The sequence below is a fragment of the Lutra lutra genome, chromosome 6 (assembly GCF_902655055.1).
Source record: "Lutra lutra chromosome 6, mLutLut1.2, whole genome shotgun sequence".
In the NCBI taxonomy this organism is placed as follows: Eukaryota; Metazoa; Chordata; class Mammalia; order Carnivora; family Mustelidae; genus Lutra; species Lutra lutra.
The window spans coordinates 144583303-144595558 of NC_062283.1; the positions used below are offsets into that span (position 1 = coordinate 144583303).

General features: G+C 53.8%; 1 protein-coding gene across 1 annotated transcript in view; it reads left to right on the forward strand.

Moving 5' to 3' along the window:
* Positions 1 to 3367: 3367 nt before the first annotated feature.
* The window catches only part of SYNJ2 (synaptojanin 2), a 96544-nt gene continuing 87655 nt past the window's right edge, over positions 3368 to 12256 (forward strand). Inside the window, 1 exon segment of the mRNA XM_047732911.1 lies at positions 3368 to 3592. Within this exon segment, the coding sequence (XP_047588867.1) occupies positions 3466 to 3592 (127 nt within the window). The 5' untranslated portion in view covers positions 3368 to 3465.

Here is a 12256-nt window from a genome sequence, read left to right on the forward strand (position 1 = left end):
TAACACTGGTCAGACCCTGGATATATTTTTAAGGCATTGCTGACAGAATTGAGACATTCTCCTCCTTTGGCAAAGAACCCAAGAGAAGACCAGCTGAGGTTGTCCCCAGTTTTAGGATCCCAAGATCTCCTCAAGCCCAGGGGACTTGGAACACACCTTCTAGAGACAACTGTGCCACAGCAAATGTTCTGGGCTTTTCTCGCTTTCCTCAGTTCCCATTCCCAACCCCCTTTTTTGCTTATTGGGGGTTCAGCTGGGGCCATGTCTTTGAAAGGATGATGTCTCTTACCCTCCTTCTCGACTCTGCCCTCCCACTGTCCTATCTCTCCCTACAAGGGCCGTCATTCCACCTGCCCTGGGGGCCTGACGGTCCTTCTCATCTCTGAAGGGAAGGGATGCATCCTCTCCCTGCGGGCTCTAATTCCCCACCCCCTCTTGTCTGCTGCCTGCAAAGGCCTGGCCCATCTCAGAAAGCCTCTACTTTCCCCTCGGGCTGCATCGTATCTGTGTTTCTCGCAGCAGCCGAGCTCCTAGAGCCTGCCCACTACCCTTCCTGTTTGCATTTCTTCCTTAATTCTTTGCAAGCTGACTTTTTCCCAGCCCTCTAATAAAACTAAGCACTTGAAGGTCATCAAACCAAGGATCTCTTCTGAGTCCTCATTCTTGAATTTTTTTTTAAAGTTTTTTAACTTTAAAAAGTTAACTGGGGCTTGGACAAATGACCCTGAGATTAAAAGTCAGATGCTTTACCGAATGAGCCACCCAGGCGCCCCTGAATCCCTCTTCATACAGACCCTTCTGAGGTTTACAACCACTGGCCACTCCCTCCTTCCTTGGGCTTCTCTAATCTCTTGGGCTGCTGCTTTGGGGCTTTCCTCTGTCCCTCCCAGGCTCAGAAGCCCGTCTCCACTCCCCTGCAGAGACAGCCTCCCCACCACCTCCACTGCTCCTGTCTGGCCTTTTCTACTGGCTGACCTTGCTCATCTTAACTCAGCTCAACCCCAACCACACCCACCAGCCCCCTCCCTGGTTCTCCTGTCTCTATCTCTGTCCCATTCTCTAAACACTGGCTTCCTCTCTGACTCCTCGCTGTCCTTTTCGCCTCTCATGCAATCAGGCCCCACAGACACAGCCGTTCATTTCTTCTAAAGCTCTCCCCTCTTTCTCGCTCTGCTTTGAGATTTCCCTGGACTCCAGACTCCCCAGGTCCCGCTTGCCTCCCCCCAGCACAGCCAGCATGAATTTGCTGCAGGGGGTGGGGGAGGACCCCTGGCCCAGCAAGGCAGTGTGCATGTGTCTGCCACCCCTGTGGACAGTTCACTCCAAACCTGAGGGGAGCGACCTGAAAACCCAGCAGGCTCCTGGCTCATTCAGCCACTTGTCAGAGATGAGCGGGGAGGCCACTACGGTTCACTGAGTCTAAGACGCACACGGTACCATTGCTGCAGTCTGGGCACAGCCAACAATTTACACAGGCAAGCAGGCAGCATTGCTCCTTTCTTAGCGGTTCCTAAAACCGTAGTTCGTCTTACCCCTGATCATGTTTTAGATTCTATAAGCTGTAAAGCTCAGGTGCTGGTCTTCACTGTGGGAAAGTTTCTACAATACGTACAGCATGGCGCTAGGCAGAGTTTCGAATGATGTGATGCTGGAGAAGGCACAAAAGAGCGTGAGAGTTAAAATTTTAAAAGCCTGGTCCTCCCTGAGATCTTACCCCTAAATTGTGGAACAGAGCTAAGAGAAAAGAATATAAAAACATGTCTCAAGCAATCCATGAGCACATGAGAGCTGAAATGTACATCTGTGAATCTGAGTACCTACATATAAACGCCAATTCCTGGGACCTCATCGTTCCAGGAGGGCTTCCTGGAGGAAGCGAGCTTCAAATTTAAAAGGAAAAGAAAGTGGGCCGGAGGGTACTTTGTATCACTTCATGGGTACACTGTTCTCAGGAGGGTAATATCTCCATTTCACTGAGGAAGAAACTATGTGGACAGCTTCTGAGCATCCTGCCTGGGACAGCCACACTTCATAACTGAATTTGTGAGCAATAGGACAGAAGCCCAAGGAATGATTTGAGTCTCTGCCAGTTGTTTACATTTACTTTATTCCCCAGTTCATCACCTGGGTGGGAGTCCACAGCAGATTGAGTATCTGGTCATTCTCAGTCTTCCATGAATGTCTGTAAAGGGCACCACAGTGTCCCGCTGGGCACTGGGGACTGCTCCTTCCCAAACATGCTCCAGAGACAGAGCCTGACCCAGAGCCTTCTCAAGGTCAGCAGGTTGGGGTGAGAAGAGCCCCGTTGGTTTCGGGGCCTGATGGAGGTCTCAGGGGCTGTGCATACACACCTGTGACAGGAGAAGAAAACAAAACCTTCAAACCCACCCAATGCGCCATTCTGGGTAAGCCGTCCCCCCAACTCCCCTCTCCAGTGGAGGAAGCAGGGATATGTGCTGGGGGGCATACGTTGTGAGTACAAACAGGCTAAGGGCAGTATCTGCCCTGATGTCAAGGACTATACCCCAGAGTGGGGGGAGGGGCTGCAAGCTGGAGGGGAGAAGGCAGCTGCCTCCACCAGCCCCTGACAGCCGCCCTGACCCCTGACTCAGCACCCATCAGGTAAGCGAGTGGGACAGGTACTACCTCCATCTGATAGGTGAGGCAAGCTGGCTCCGAGAGTCAACGTCACATAAGGGGCCCGCCTAGAAGTCATAGTCTCCGTTCTCTCCGGGGCATCACGCCTTGGATCCCCCCAGATTCCCCCTGGTGTGGAAGTGGACCACAATATCCTCACGTATAGAAAGCTAATAAAAGGCAACATTTCTTGATCACTTTCCACTCGCCAGGCGCTCACTGAGCCCCTTTGGGGAGTTAACTCGATGCTCAGTGCCTCCTTCAACCCGCTACACCCGCAGGGCAACTGAGGCACAGAGCGTTGAAGTGACCGGCCCAGGGTCGTGCACCGCCCGGGCGGGGACTGGGGGGAGGCAGGCGGCGGACTCCCGCCTCGCGGCCCCGCGGGCCCGGCCCGGGCTGCCCATATAAGGCCGCGGCGCCCTGCAGCGTTTCCAGGCTCCATGGGGCACCCCGCGCCCGCGGCCTCCTGCGCGTCCAGGAATGTGTGGAATCTTCCTCCCCGGCTGCCGCCCGCCGCAGGGAGGGCTTCCCCTCCGGCGCGGGGCCCGCGATCAGCCCCCGAGCCAAGCCCCGGGCCCGCCCCGCCGCCCGCAGCAGGCGCCTGGCCGCTGGGGGGAGCGCGGCGCCTTCCGCAGCGGGACGCGGGGGCGGGCGGCGGGGCGCCCTCACCTGCCCCGGGCGGGGCGGGGAAGGCCTGGGAGGAGGCGGGGGAGGAGCTTGCGCGGGGCCCGCAGTCCCGGCCCAAAGTGAAACTCCGGGCACTTGCGGGAGCGCGGGGAGCGGGGACGGGCTGCGCGCCCTCGGGCCGGACGCGCCCCGGCGCCAATGGCGCTGAGCAAAGGGCTGCGGCTGCTCGGGCGGCTGGACGCCTCGGGGGAGTGCAGCGTCCTGCTGGAGGCGCGCGGCCGCGGGGACTGCCTGCTCTTCGAGGCCGGCACGGTGGCCACGCTCGGTGAGTACGACCCCGCCGCGGACCCGCGGGCTGGGGCTGCGCTCCCCTGGTCTCCCGTCCCGGGGGAGCGACGCCCGAGGCGAGGGCGCCTGCCGCGCCCAGAGAGGGGCACCTCCCGTCCCCGCGGTGACCAGCCCCGGCGGGGTGGGGGGCGCGCCGAGACAGCTGGGGCGTGGGGGGCGCGCGCGGGCTGTGGGAAGCCTGTTTGAATGAGGTGACCCCGGGGACGCCGGAGTGGCCCTCGGGCTGGGCCCAGGGCGCGGCGGCCCCCAGCTCCTCCTGGGGGGCTGCCCTCGCCGCGCCCGCGGGTGGTTGCGTTCTTGGAGAGCGGGTGTGGCCCTTAACGCCCCGCGCTCCGCCGGGACACGTTGGAGATTCACCGCGATCCCAAGGGGATTGACTTAAGAACCGCCCCGTCCTGTGCCTGGTGCTCGGTTTCCTTTGCACCTGTTGATGAAACCAGTGATCGCCTGATTGCCCGTTGGTTTGTGCTGGCTAGCTTCTGTTCCGGAGGGACTAGGGGACACAAGCACGGGAACATAGTCCCCGGATGAACCTCTGATTGTACCATTTGTACCATTTGCCTCACGTAGGTATTTGGGCGAGAAGTGTCAGTTCTGCAAAGTGCGGAACTTGTAAGCAAATGTGCTAGCCGGTGACCCTGCCTTTATGCTTGATGTATTTGAAGTTAGACGACACCAAGCCAGTACATTTCATGTCGGTGCTTCAGGAAGTGTGGAGACTGGCCTTGTGCCAAGGACTTTAGTGATGATCTCATTTAACTTTCACAATTGCGCCAAAAAGCTACTATTATCCCCATGTTATAGATGAGTAGACTGGGGCCTGAAGAGACTGTGAGACTTGCTTGCCCCAAGGTGACACACCTCTACCTGAGTCCTGTGCTGCGTTTTCAAAGATTTATTTATGGGGGAGGGAGGGCAGAAGGGGAGAGAGAGAATCTCAGGTCGACTCCCAGCCCCTGGTGGGACTTGTTCTCACACCCCCGGATCATGACCTGAGCTGAAACCAAGAACCAGGGGCTTAACCCGCTGAGTATGTTGTGTTTCATACAATGCATGGCTTCCTTGGTGTCACCAACCAGTCCTATCCCCTGTTTTGTGGCTAACTTCACGGGGAAGGCCAAAGTTAGCAAAATCAGGTGAGATTGTTAGAACTTTGAACTTGAACACTGGAGAGTAGGCTTCCCCGGGGGTGTCCTGCTGTATCATCTTACCTTGTTGCTCCTAAACGAACTTAAGCGAGGAAGGTCACTGTCCTTTAGGTTCTGGATGACCAGTGCCCTCGCTCCCACAACACTTTACAAATGTTTCCAAGTCTTTTAGCGCCCAGCATGGGTATGCATGGATTCTTCAATTAGGATATACATCCTGTAAGAGTCCTCTCTTCTACTGCAGTTTCCCTATAATCATTTCATTAGCATACAGTTATCGGGCTTGTTTTCAGTGGCCTGGTTACCGAAACAATGTCTCCAGTATTGTCAATACCGTAGTATGCCTCTAATCCTTGATTAAATTATTATCAGATTTCTCTGGCCTGTGCTCTGTCCTGAAAAAATCCAAGTTTGGTCATTTGCTAAGGTCTTGAAAGAAAACCACAGAAATTTCCATTCCATTTTAGATGTCTACTTCATACCACATTTATCAGAGCTGAGAGATTCATTTCATGGTACAAAAATACTCCTTCATCAAAGAGATTAAAATGTCCATCACGTGGATTATGGCGACGCGAAACAAGGTTCGTGCACACTTAAGAGTTCTTTTGAAGCCACTTGGAGAAAAAGACTTTATTTTTTCAGAAGAGGAGACTTTAAAATGATGGATGAAAAGAATAAAATGCACATTTTCCATTTGGAAATTCAGTTCGGGCTGCGATGCGTGTATTTCTGTGGGGTTTCCAGAGCCCTGGATTCTAGTACAGAGGGTAGCATGGAAAGCGTTGGCTGGTCTTCAACTCATGTGCAGCCCACATTTGTCACTTAACCTAGCATTCATTTTTCAGTCGAACTTAGGCTCGGATACTTAATTCTTCAAGTCTGCTTTTCTTCAGTGAAGTGAAACTATTTTTAAAAAGCAGCTGTCCCGCCCTTGGTGGCGTTGCTATCCGGGTGGGGGCCGGGCAGGGATTATCCAAGCCTCCTGTTACTAGAAAGTTGTTGTTTGAGGCTTTTCAAGTATCCTAAACGCGCCGCATTTGGATAGAATGATGCTGAATTTGAAATCCCGTCTGTGCTTCAGAGGGCTGGCTTCTTGGCTTGCCTTTCCTTGACAAGGAAAAGTGGACTTTCATTTTTTTCCCCCAGAAGATTCCAGTGTCTGCTCTTGCCAGGGGCCAGATATCTGTGGAAGCCAGCGTAGCTGGCGTGGGGATCCTGACCGCTCACTCTTTCCATGAGGTTCGAGCTGGGGGGTGGGGGTGAGGGTGTGGGGGCAGCTTCCTCTCCCTTGAGCTGCGGTCTCCTCTGATGGGTCTCCCCTGGAGGAACGAGAGGCCAGGGTCACTTACGTGGACGGTTTATGACCATGTGGGTGGTGTGGTTCCCCCCAGCCCGGGAATGTTCCTCCCGCTCCGTCCTGCTCTGAGGCTGATTTATGCTGCTGCTTTTAGGGGCAGCCGCGGGAGAGCCAGCATGAGCAGCTGCAGGACAGCTTTTCAAGGGACACGTTAGCCCATAAGGATCCACACTTGAAAGGGCCTCTCTCGGCGGGTCCGGGGCTCGCAAACAATGGCTTTGCATTTGCAGGCGGTGCTCAGAGGCAGTCCGGGGCTTGAGCTGGGCTGTGAGTTCAGGAGAAGCTGGTGATGCTTGGCTGGGCTGTGGCTGGGCGCCGTCCCTCTCTGTTCGTTCCGCGGTGACTCTGGGGACCGTCTCCACGCCAGGCCATGGAGCCTGCCAGCGGGAAGGTTGCTGAGGGAATACTTCTAAATTCCTGCTTCTGAAGGAATTAGGTTGAGAGTCTATCTTCAGAGTAGTTCAGAGAACAGCGATTCGGAAGCAGAAAAGCCAAACACGGTGGCACCAATTACAAAAGGTTTTGTTATGTTTTCTCGTTTTCTCGGTGACCTGATTCCAAGGCAGGAGGCTTTCCAAGCACAGGTGTAAAGCCATGGCATAGCATAGCTGGGGAACGGCTCCCCGTGGCCGGCAACCCACAGTTAGCACAGATGTTCTTTTATTTGCACATCTGGAGGAAAAGTACTTGCTGGCTTTCCTTTCGTCTCTCTTAGACTCGGTGTGGACCAGGGGAAGGGAACTGTGCCTATTGTCCACGGATTTCATTTTCAGAACGAGCAGGGACCCTCCAAGTCCAGCCTTCTCCAGACAGCCCCCAGGGTGTTTGTGAGCGAGGGCAGCCCGGCCTCTTTCCCCCAACCACGCGTGCTGTTGCACAGGATGCCGGGGCCATGGGGGGGTAGGGTGGGAAGGAGGCCTGGGAGACTTAATTAACTTAATTAGTGAGTGTCCCTAAATTACGCTGAGCTTCTGGGGGGAAAGTTTCTGTGTAAACACCGGGCCTGGGCTTTCCCAGCCGATGTTTATATAAAGGCCACAATATCCTGCTTTGTTTGATTTGCTGAAATGGCCACGGAACCCAGCAAGGCTTCTCGCTGTGGCCTTGCTCACTTTCCCCCGCTTTGCGGCCCAGAATCAGTCGGTCGGGGCCATCAGGTGTGCCTGCTTCAGGGCACCTGAGAGAATCCGTGAGTGGCCAGGTTATCCGCTCTCTGGGCGGAGACTGCAGGGACATGTGGCGCCAGGCAGGGGCTCCGGGCTGCTGACTTGGGACACCTGGGCAGCCCCCACATGTCGGCCTCCACGGCTCATGCACGGGTCCTTCTTCCTACTTGGGGGTAAGCTCCGCAAGGGAGTCACGAAAACGCAAACGGGGTGACTGTGTACTTCTGCCTGTCGTTTGCGTACCCCGCTGGTAGAAGTGTGATGTCCTGTCTTGCCAGGCTGCTGTGACTCAGACACCTTTCCCGTAACCCTTAAGTGTGAACATTTCCCAGTGTAGGAAAGTAGAAGGAAAAATGAATCCCCATACCTGTCACTCGACATTGGTATCTGTCAATATATTTCAGTTCTGTGGCACTTGTCCCTGTATTTTTTGAAAGATTTTTTAAAACATTTTTATTTGAGAGAGAGAGAGAGAGAGAGAACATGGGTGGACAGGGGAGGGGCAGAGGGAGAGGGAGAAGCAGGCGCCCAGCTGAGCAGGGAACCCTATATGGGGCTTGATCCCAGGACCCTGGGATCATGACCTGAGCCAAAGGCAGATACTTAACCAGCTGAGCACCCGGGCACCCCTGTTCCTGTATTTTTTACGAGAAATGAATCTCCTAAAATTTAGTTGGTTCAATGCCAAGCAAGATTTTAATGTATTTGACTTGGCTTCCCCCCCACCGACCCCGATTGCATTTGTGTCTATGTGTTTAAGTTCAAAGTTTACTTGACAGACTGAGATGTAGCCAGCAACAGAGATGGTGGTGTGAATTGATTCTGAGATTCTGGCCAAGATACCTTTTTTTTTTTTTTTTTAAGATTTATTATTTATTTGTTTATTTATTTATTTTGGAGAGGGGCGGGGCGGCAGAGGGAAAGGGGAAGAAGCAGACCCCACTGAGCAGACAGCCTGATCCCACAATCCTGAGATCCAGAGATCGCGACTTGAGGTCATGACCTGAGCCAAATCAGGAATTCCCAGTGTAACCAAGTGTGCGCACAGATGCCCCCTCTGGCCAGGCACATTTTTAAAAACAAAGTGACCACATGGGAAGAGTAAACCTTTGGCTGAAGAGCAGGACATCCCCACCATGGGATGGCCCTGATGGGCTCACAGGGAGACAGTCTGAGCTCTTTGGTGGCGCTGCCCTAGAACATGGCTAGAGGGGGCCTTGCCCATGCCTCTCATTGAAATGAGGAATTGGGCTAAGGGGCCATGTCCCCCTGTCATCTGCAGTCCCCTCTCTGGACCTCACTGCAGGTACCCAGGACCCTGGAATTTCCTACCCAAGCAATGCCCAGACTGCTTCCTGTTTGGGTCTCTTCCCAGGGTCTGTGACAGACTGCAGTGCCCATGTTCCCTATGGGTCCCGGGGAAGGGGGTGTGGCCGGGCTGCACTGTATGGAACTGGACACAGGACACACTGGCTGGGGTGTCCCCAGGTGTGTGCATGAGGCCTGGCGGAGGTGTGAAGCCTGGAGGTGGGAGGAGGGAGGAGAGTGGTGTCCATGGAAAGAGAAGGGCCCAGGCTAAGGGCAGCCGCCACCACTGGCCCCATTCTGGACTGATCTTCTAGTTAGCAACAGGGGTGAACTTCTCAAGCTAAGAGGGTAGAACATATTTTGTTGAACAGAACTGTGGCAAGGGTCCAGGGCACTGGGTCTCACCTCTGGGGTGTTCCTCGGGTACCAGGTCCCACTTTAGGATTTTTTGGTGCTCAGCATCTGTTGCTAGACTGGGTCAGCCTTTCCATCTGAGATGAGGAGTATTTTCTGTTGCTGGGTCTTCTGCCCACACCTGAAGTGTCCTTAAAGCCCTGGGAAACTGCCCCCGGCTCAAACTTGGGAATTAGATGGGGGTCCCCAGGCATTTCTGGGCAGCGCAGGTGGTGTCACCAGCTGCCTCAATCTGAAAATCAGATCCATTTTGCAGGGGTGTCTGCTCCTGACCAAGCCAAGGGCTTGCAAGCAAAGCCCCCAGAGCTGCACTAGCATTTCCAGGCCGCATTTGCAATGGGCATCGCTTTTGTTTCCCACGCACTGGCGGGTATTGTGCAGATACTGGTAGATTTGTCTGGGCACTGGTAGATGGGGGGCAAGGGTTCACCCTCGAGGCCAAGGCAAAACAGCCCAGTTATGGGCACTTCCTAACTGTGTTCAAGGAACGCTGGAAGGAGGCTTTGGGTACTGTTTTGTACATTAAGTCATTCTTGGGGACGATTTAATGCAAACCTTGAGAAATACACATGTCCTTGGGGCGCCTGGGTGGCTCAGTCAGTTAAGTGTCAGACTCTTGGTTTTAGCTCAGGTCATGATCTCAAGGGCCCTGAGATCAAGCCCTGCTGGGCCGTGAGCTCAGCGGGGAGTCTGCTTTCCTTCTGCCCCTCCTCCCACACTTGCTCAGGGGCACATGCACGAATGCGCAAGCTTTCTCAAATAAATAAATAAATAAATCTTACATTGATCCTGTATTAAATGGATAGAAATTTATTTCAGGACATATTCATATATCATATTCATATAACATTTTGCTTTGAGGATGTTCATTGCAAGCTGCTTTGAATTTTTAGCTGATCACACAAACCTGGTCCAACTCCATAATAATAGCGAACATTTATGGGGAAAAAACAGCTGACGTTTATGGAGCACTTACCAGGTACCCAGCGTTGTTCTAAGTGGTTTACATGTATTGATTTATTTAATCCTCACTCCGAGGTAGGTATTAATTAATCCATTTTACATCCCGAGAAAGCGAGGCACAGACCAGTATAAGGGCTCACATCCCTAAAAAAAAAGAAATATCAAGGGCGCCTGGGTGGCTCAGTCAGTTAAGCATCTGTCTTCGGCTCAGGTTGGGATCCCAAGGTCCTGGGATCAAGCCCCACATCGGGCTCCCTGCTCAGTGGGAGGCCCGCTTTTCCCTCTGCTTCTCCCTCTGCCCAAGCTCATGCTCTCTCTCTCTCTCAAATAACTAAATCTTAAAAAAAAAAAGTTCAATGTGTGTATGAAAAAGACTAGTTGTGTCCTGTTGTCTCTTTGAGTATTTTGGGCTTCAAAACACGTGTGTCACGGCGCCCGGGTGGCTCAGTGGGTTAAGCCTCTGCCTTCGGCTCAGGTCATGATCTCAGGGTCCTGGGATCGAGCCCCACATCAGGCTCTCTGCTCAGAGAGGAGCCTGCTCCCCCCCCCCCGCCTACTTGTGATCTCTCTCTCTCTCTCAAATAAATAAATAAATAAAATCTTTAAAAAAATAAACAAAACAAGTGTGTCATCAGTCAGTGAAGATCAGGGGTGCTGGGGAATTGAAGTAGGCAGAGCCTCCCCTTGGGGACTAGATTTTTACTCGATCCTTATGTCAACAGGCGGGGTCAGGCTTGGGGAAGCATTTGCCCACTTTCTGCGCAGCGTGTGGTTATCAGGAAGGGGACATCTTGCAGAGAAACGTGGGCTTCGGTCCTGCGTTCCAGAGAGCTGAGGCATTGCGCTGGGTAGTGACCTTCCAAGAGGATGGCCCAGCACCTCCAACAGAGCCTGATTAGGACTCCAAGCCCTGAAGAAACTACTAGGGCCATAGGCGCAGCCACAAGCCACAAGGCTCCCTGAGGACATGCTTCTGGATGTGAGGCGTGTCAAACCGATGACATGTTGGACTGTTGTCTTCCCGAAGATGTCCTCAGAAGATGTCCTCAGTTGAGCGGAGAGAGATGCCTGAGGGCGTGACTGTCTTCCTGTCCTAAGTTCTCTCGTTCTGGAGGACTGGGGGTGGGGGACAGGAGGGTCTGGCAGCTGGGCGGACAGAGCTGCGTTTTGCACCCAAGGTGGGCACCGGGCATCTGTCATGGGCCTGGTGCTCAGCAAAGGGCCTGTCCGGGAAAGCTGGATGTGCCTGGCCAGGTCCTGGGGGAGCGGCTGTCCGTATGTACACTGTGGGAAGCGCGACGGTTGCCACCTGCTTGTAAGGCTTCCTGGTTCAGAAAATGACTCTAGCGGGAGGAGTCACTTTGAGTGCATTAGCTAAGGAGGACAGGCAGGGCAGCTCCTGGTGACCCAGTTCTTGGGAGCAGTTCCAAAGTACGAATACAAAAGCCTGAACTTAATTTCATGGCAGTGTTTTGAGGCTCAGGGACTGTCCTGGAGAGCCTTCTGTGATACCACGAGAGCTGGTGCTTCCTTCTGTTCCTTCTGTTCCTGCATCTCTGTGCCTTTCTAGCCCACCTCCCCCCTTCTGTGAGGCCCGGCCTGATGGGGGCCCCCCTCCCTGACTTCCCTGTCCAGCCTGACCACAAGCCGCCGTGCCGGACACGTCCGCTAGTGGAGAACAGGCCTCATCTTATGCAGCTTCTGCTCCTTGACAAGGTCTGAGGCGGTGCTCAGGGCAAAGCTGGTGATAAGAAATGGGAGGGGGGCGGGGGGACCTGGGTGGCTCAGTGGGTTCAGCATCTGCCTTCTGCTCGGGTTGTGATCCCAGAGCCCTGCATCAGGCTCCTGGCTCCACGGGGAGTCTGCTTCTCCCTCTGCCTCTGTGATCGCTTTCCCTCTGTCCCAAATAAATAAATAAAATCTTAAAAAACAAAAAGAAAGAAAAGAAATGAAGAGTGACCTTCCTCTGTCCTTTAGAGCAGCGTAAGGTCTCAGAAAATGAACTTGGGCCACCAGAGCGCTCCTAGTTTTGAAATTGATGTGGGATTTGGGGGGTGAGGTGGGGAGAGGGCAGGGTGGTCACAGTGAGGCTCAGACCCAGCATGGAACTGGGGTGGTCTGGACACCCACCAAGAGCTAGGAAAATGGCCAGATTTAAGCAGGGCGTGAGGTACATTTCTTATCTCTGCTGGCCAGCTGCCTTTTTGTATTCAATTTGTGTTGACTATGTTACTGATTGATGGTGGTAATCTCTACTCAGAAAAAGCAAAAAGCAAATTACT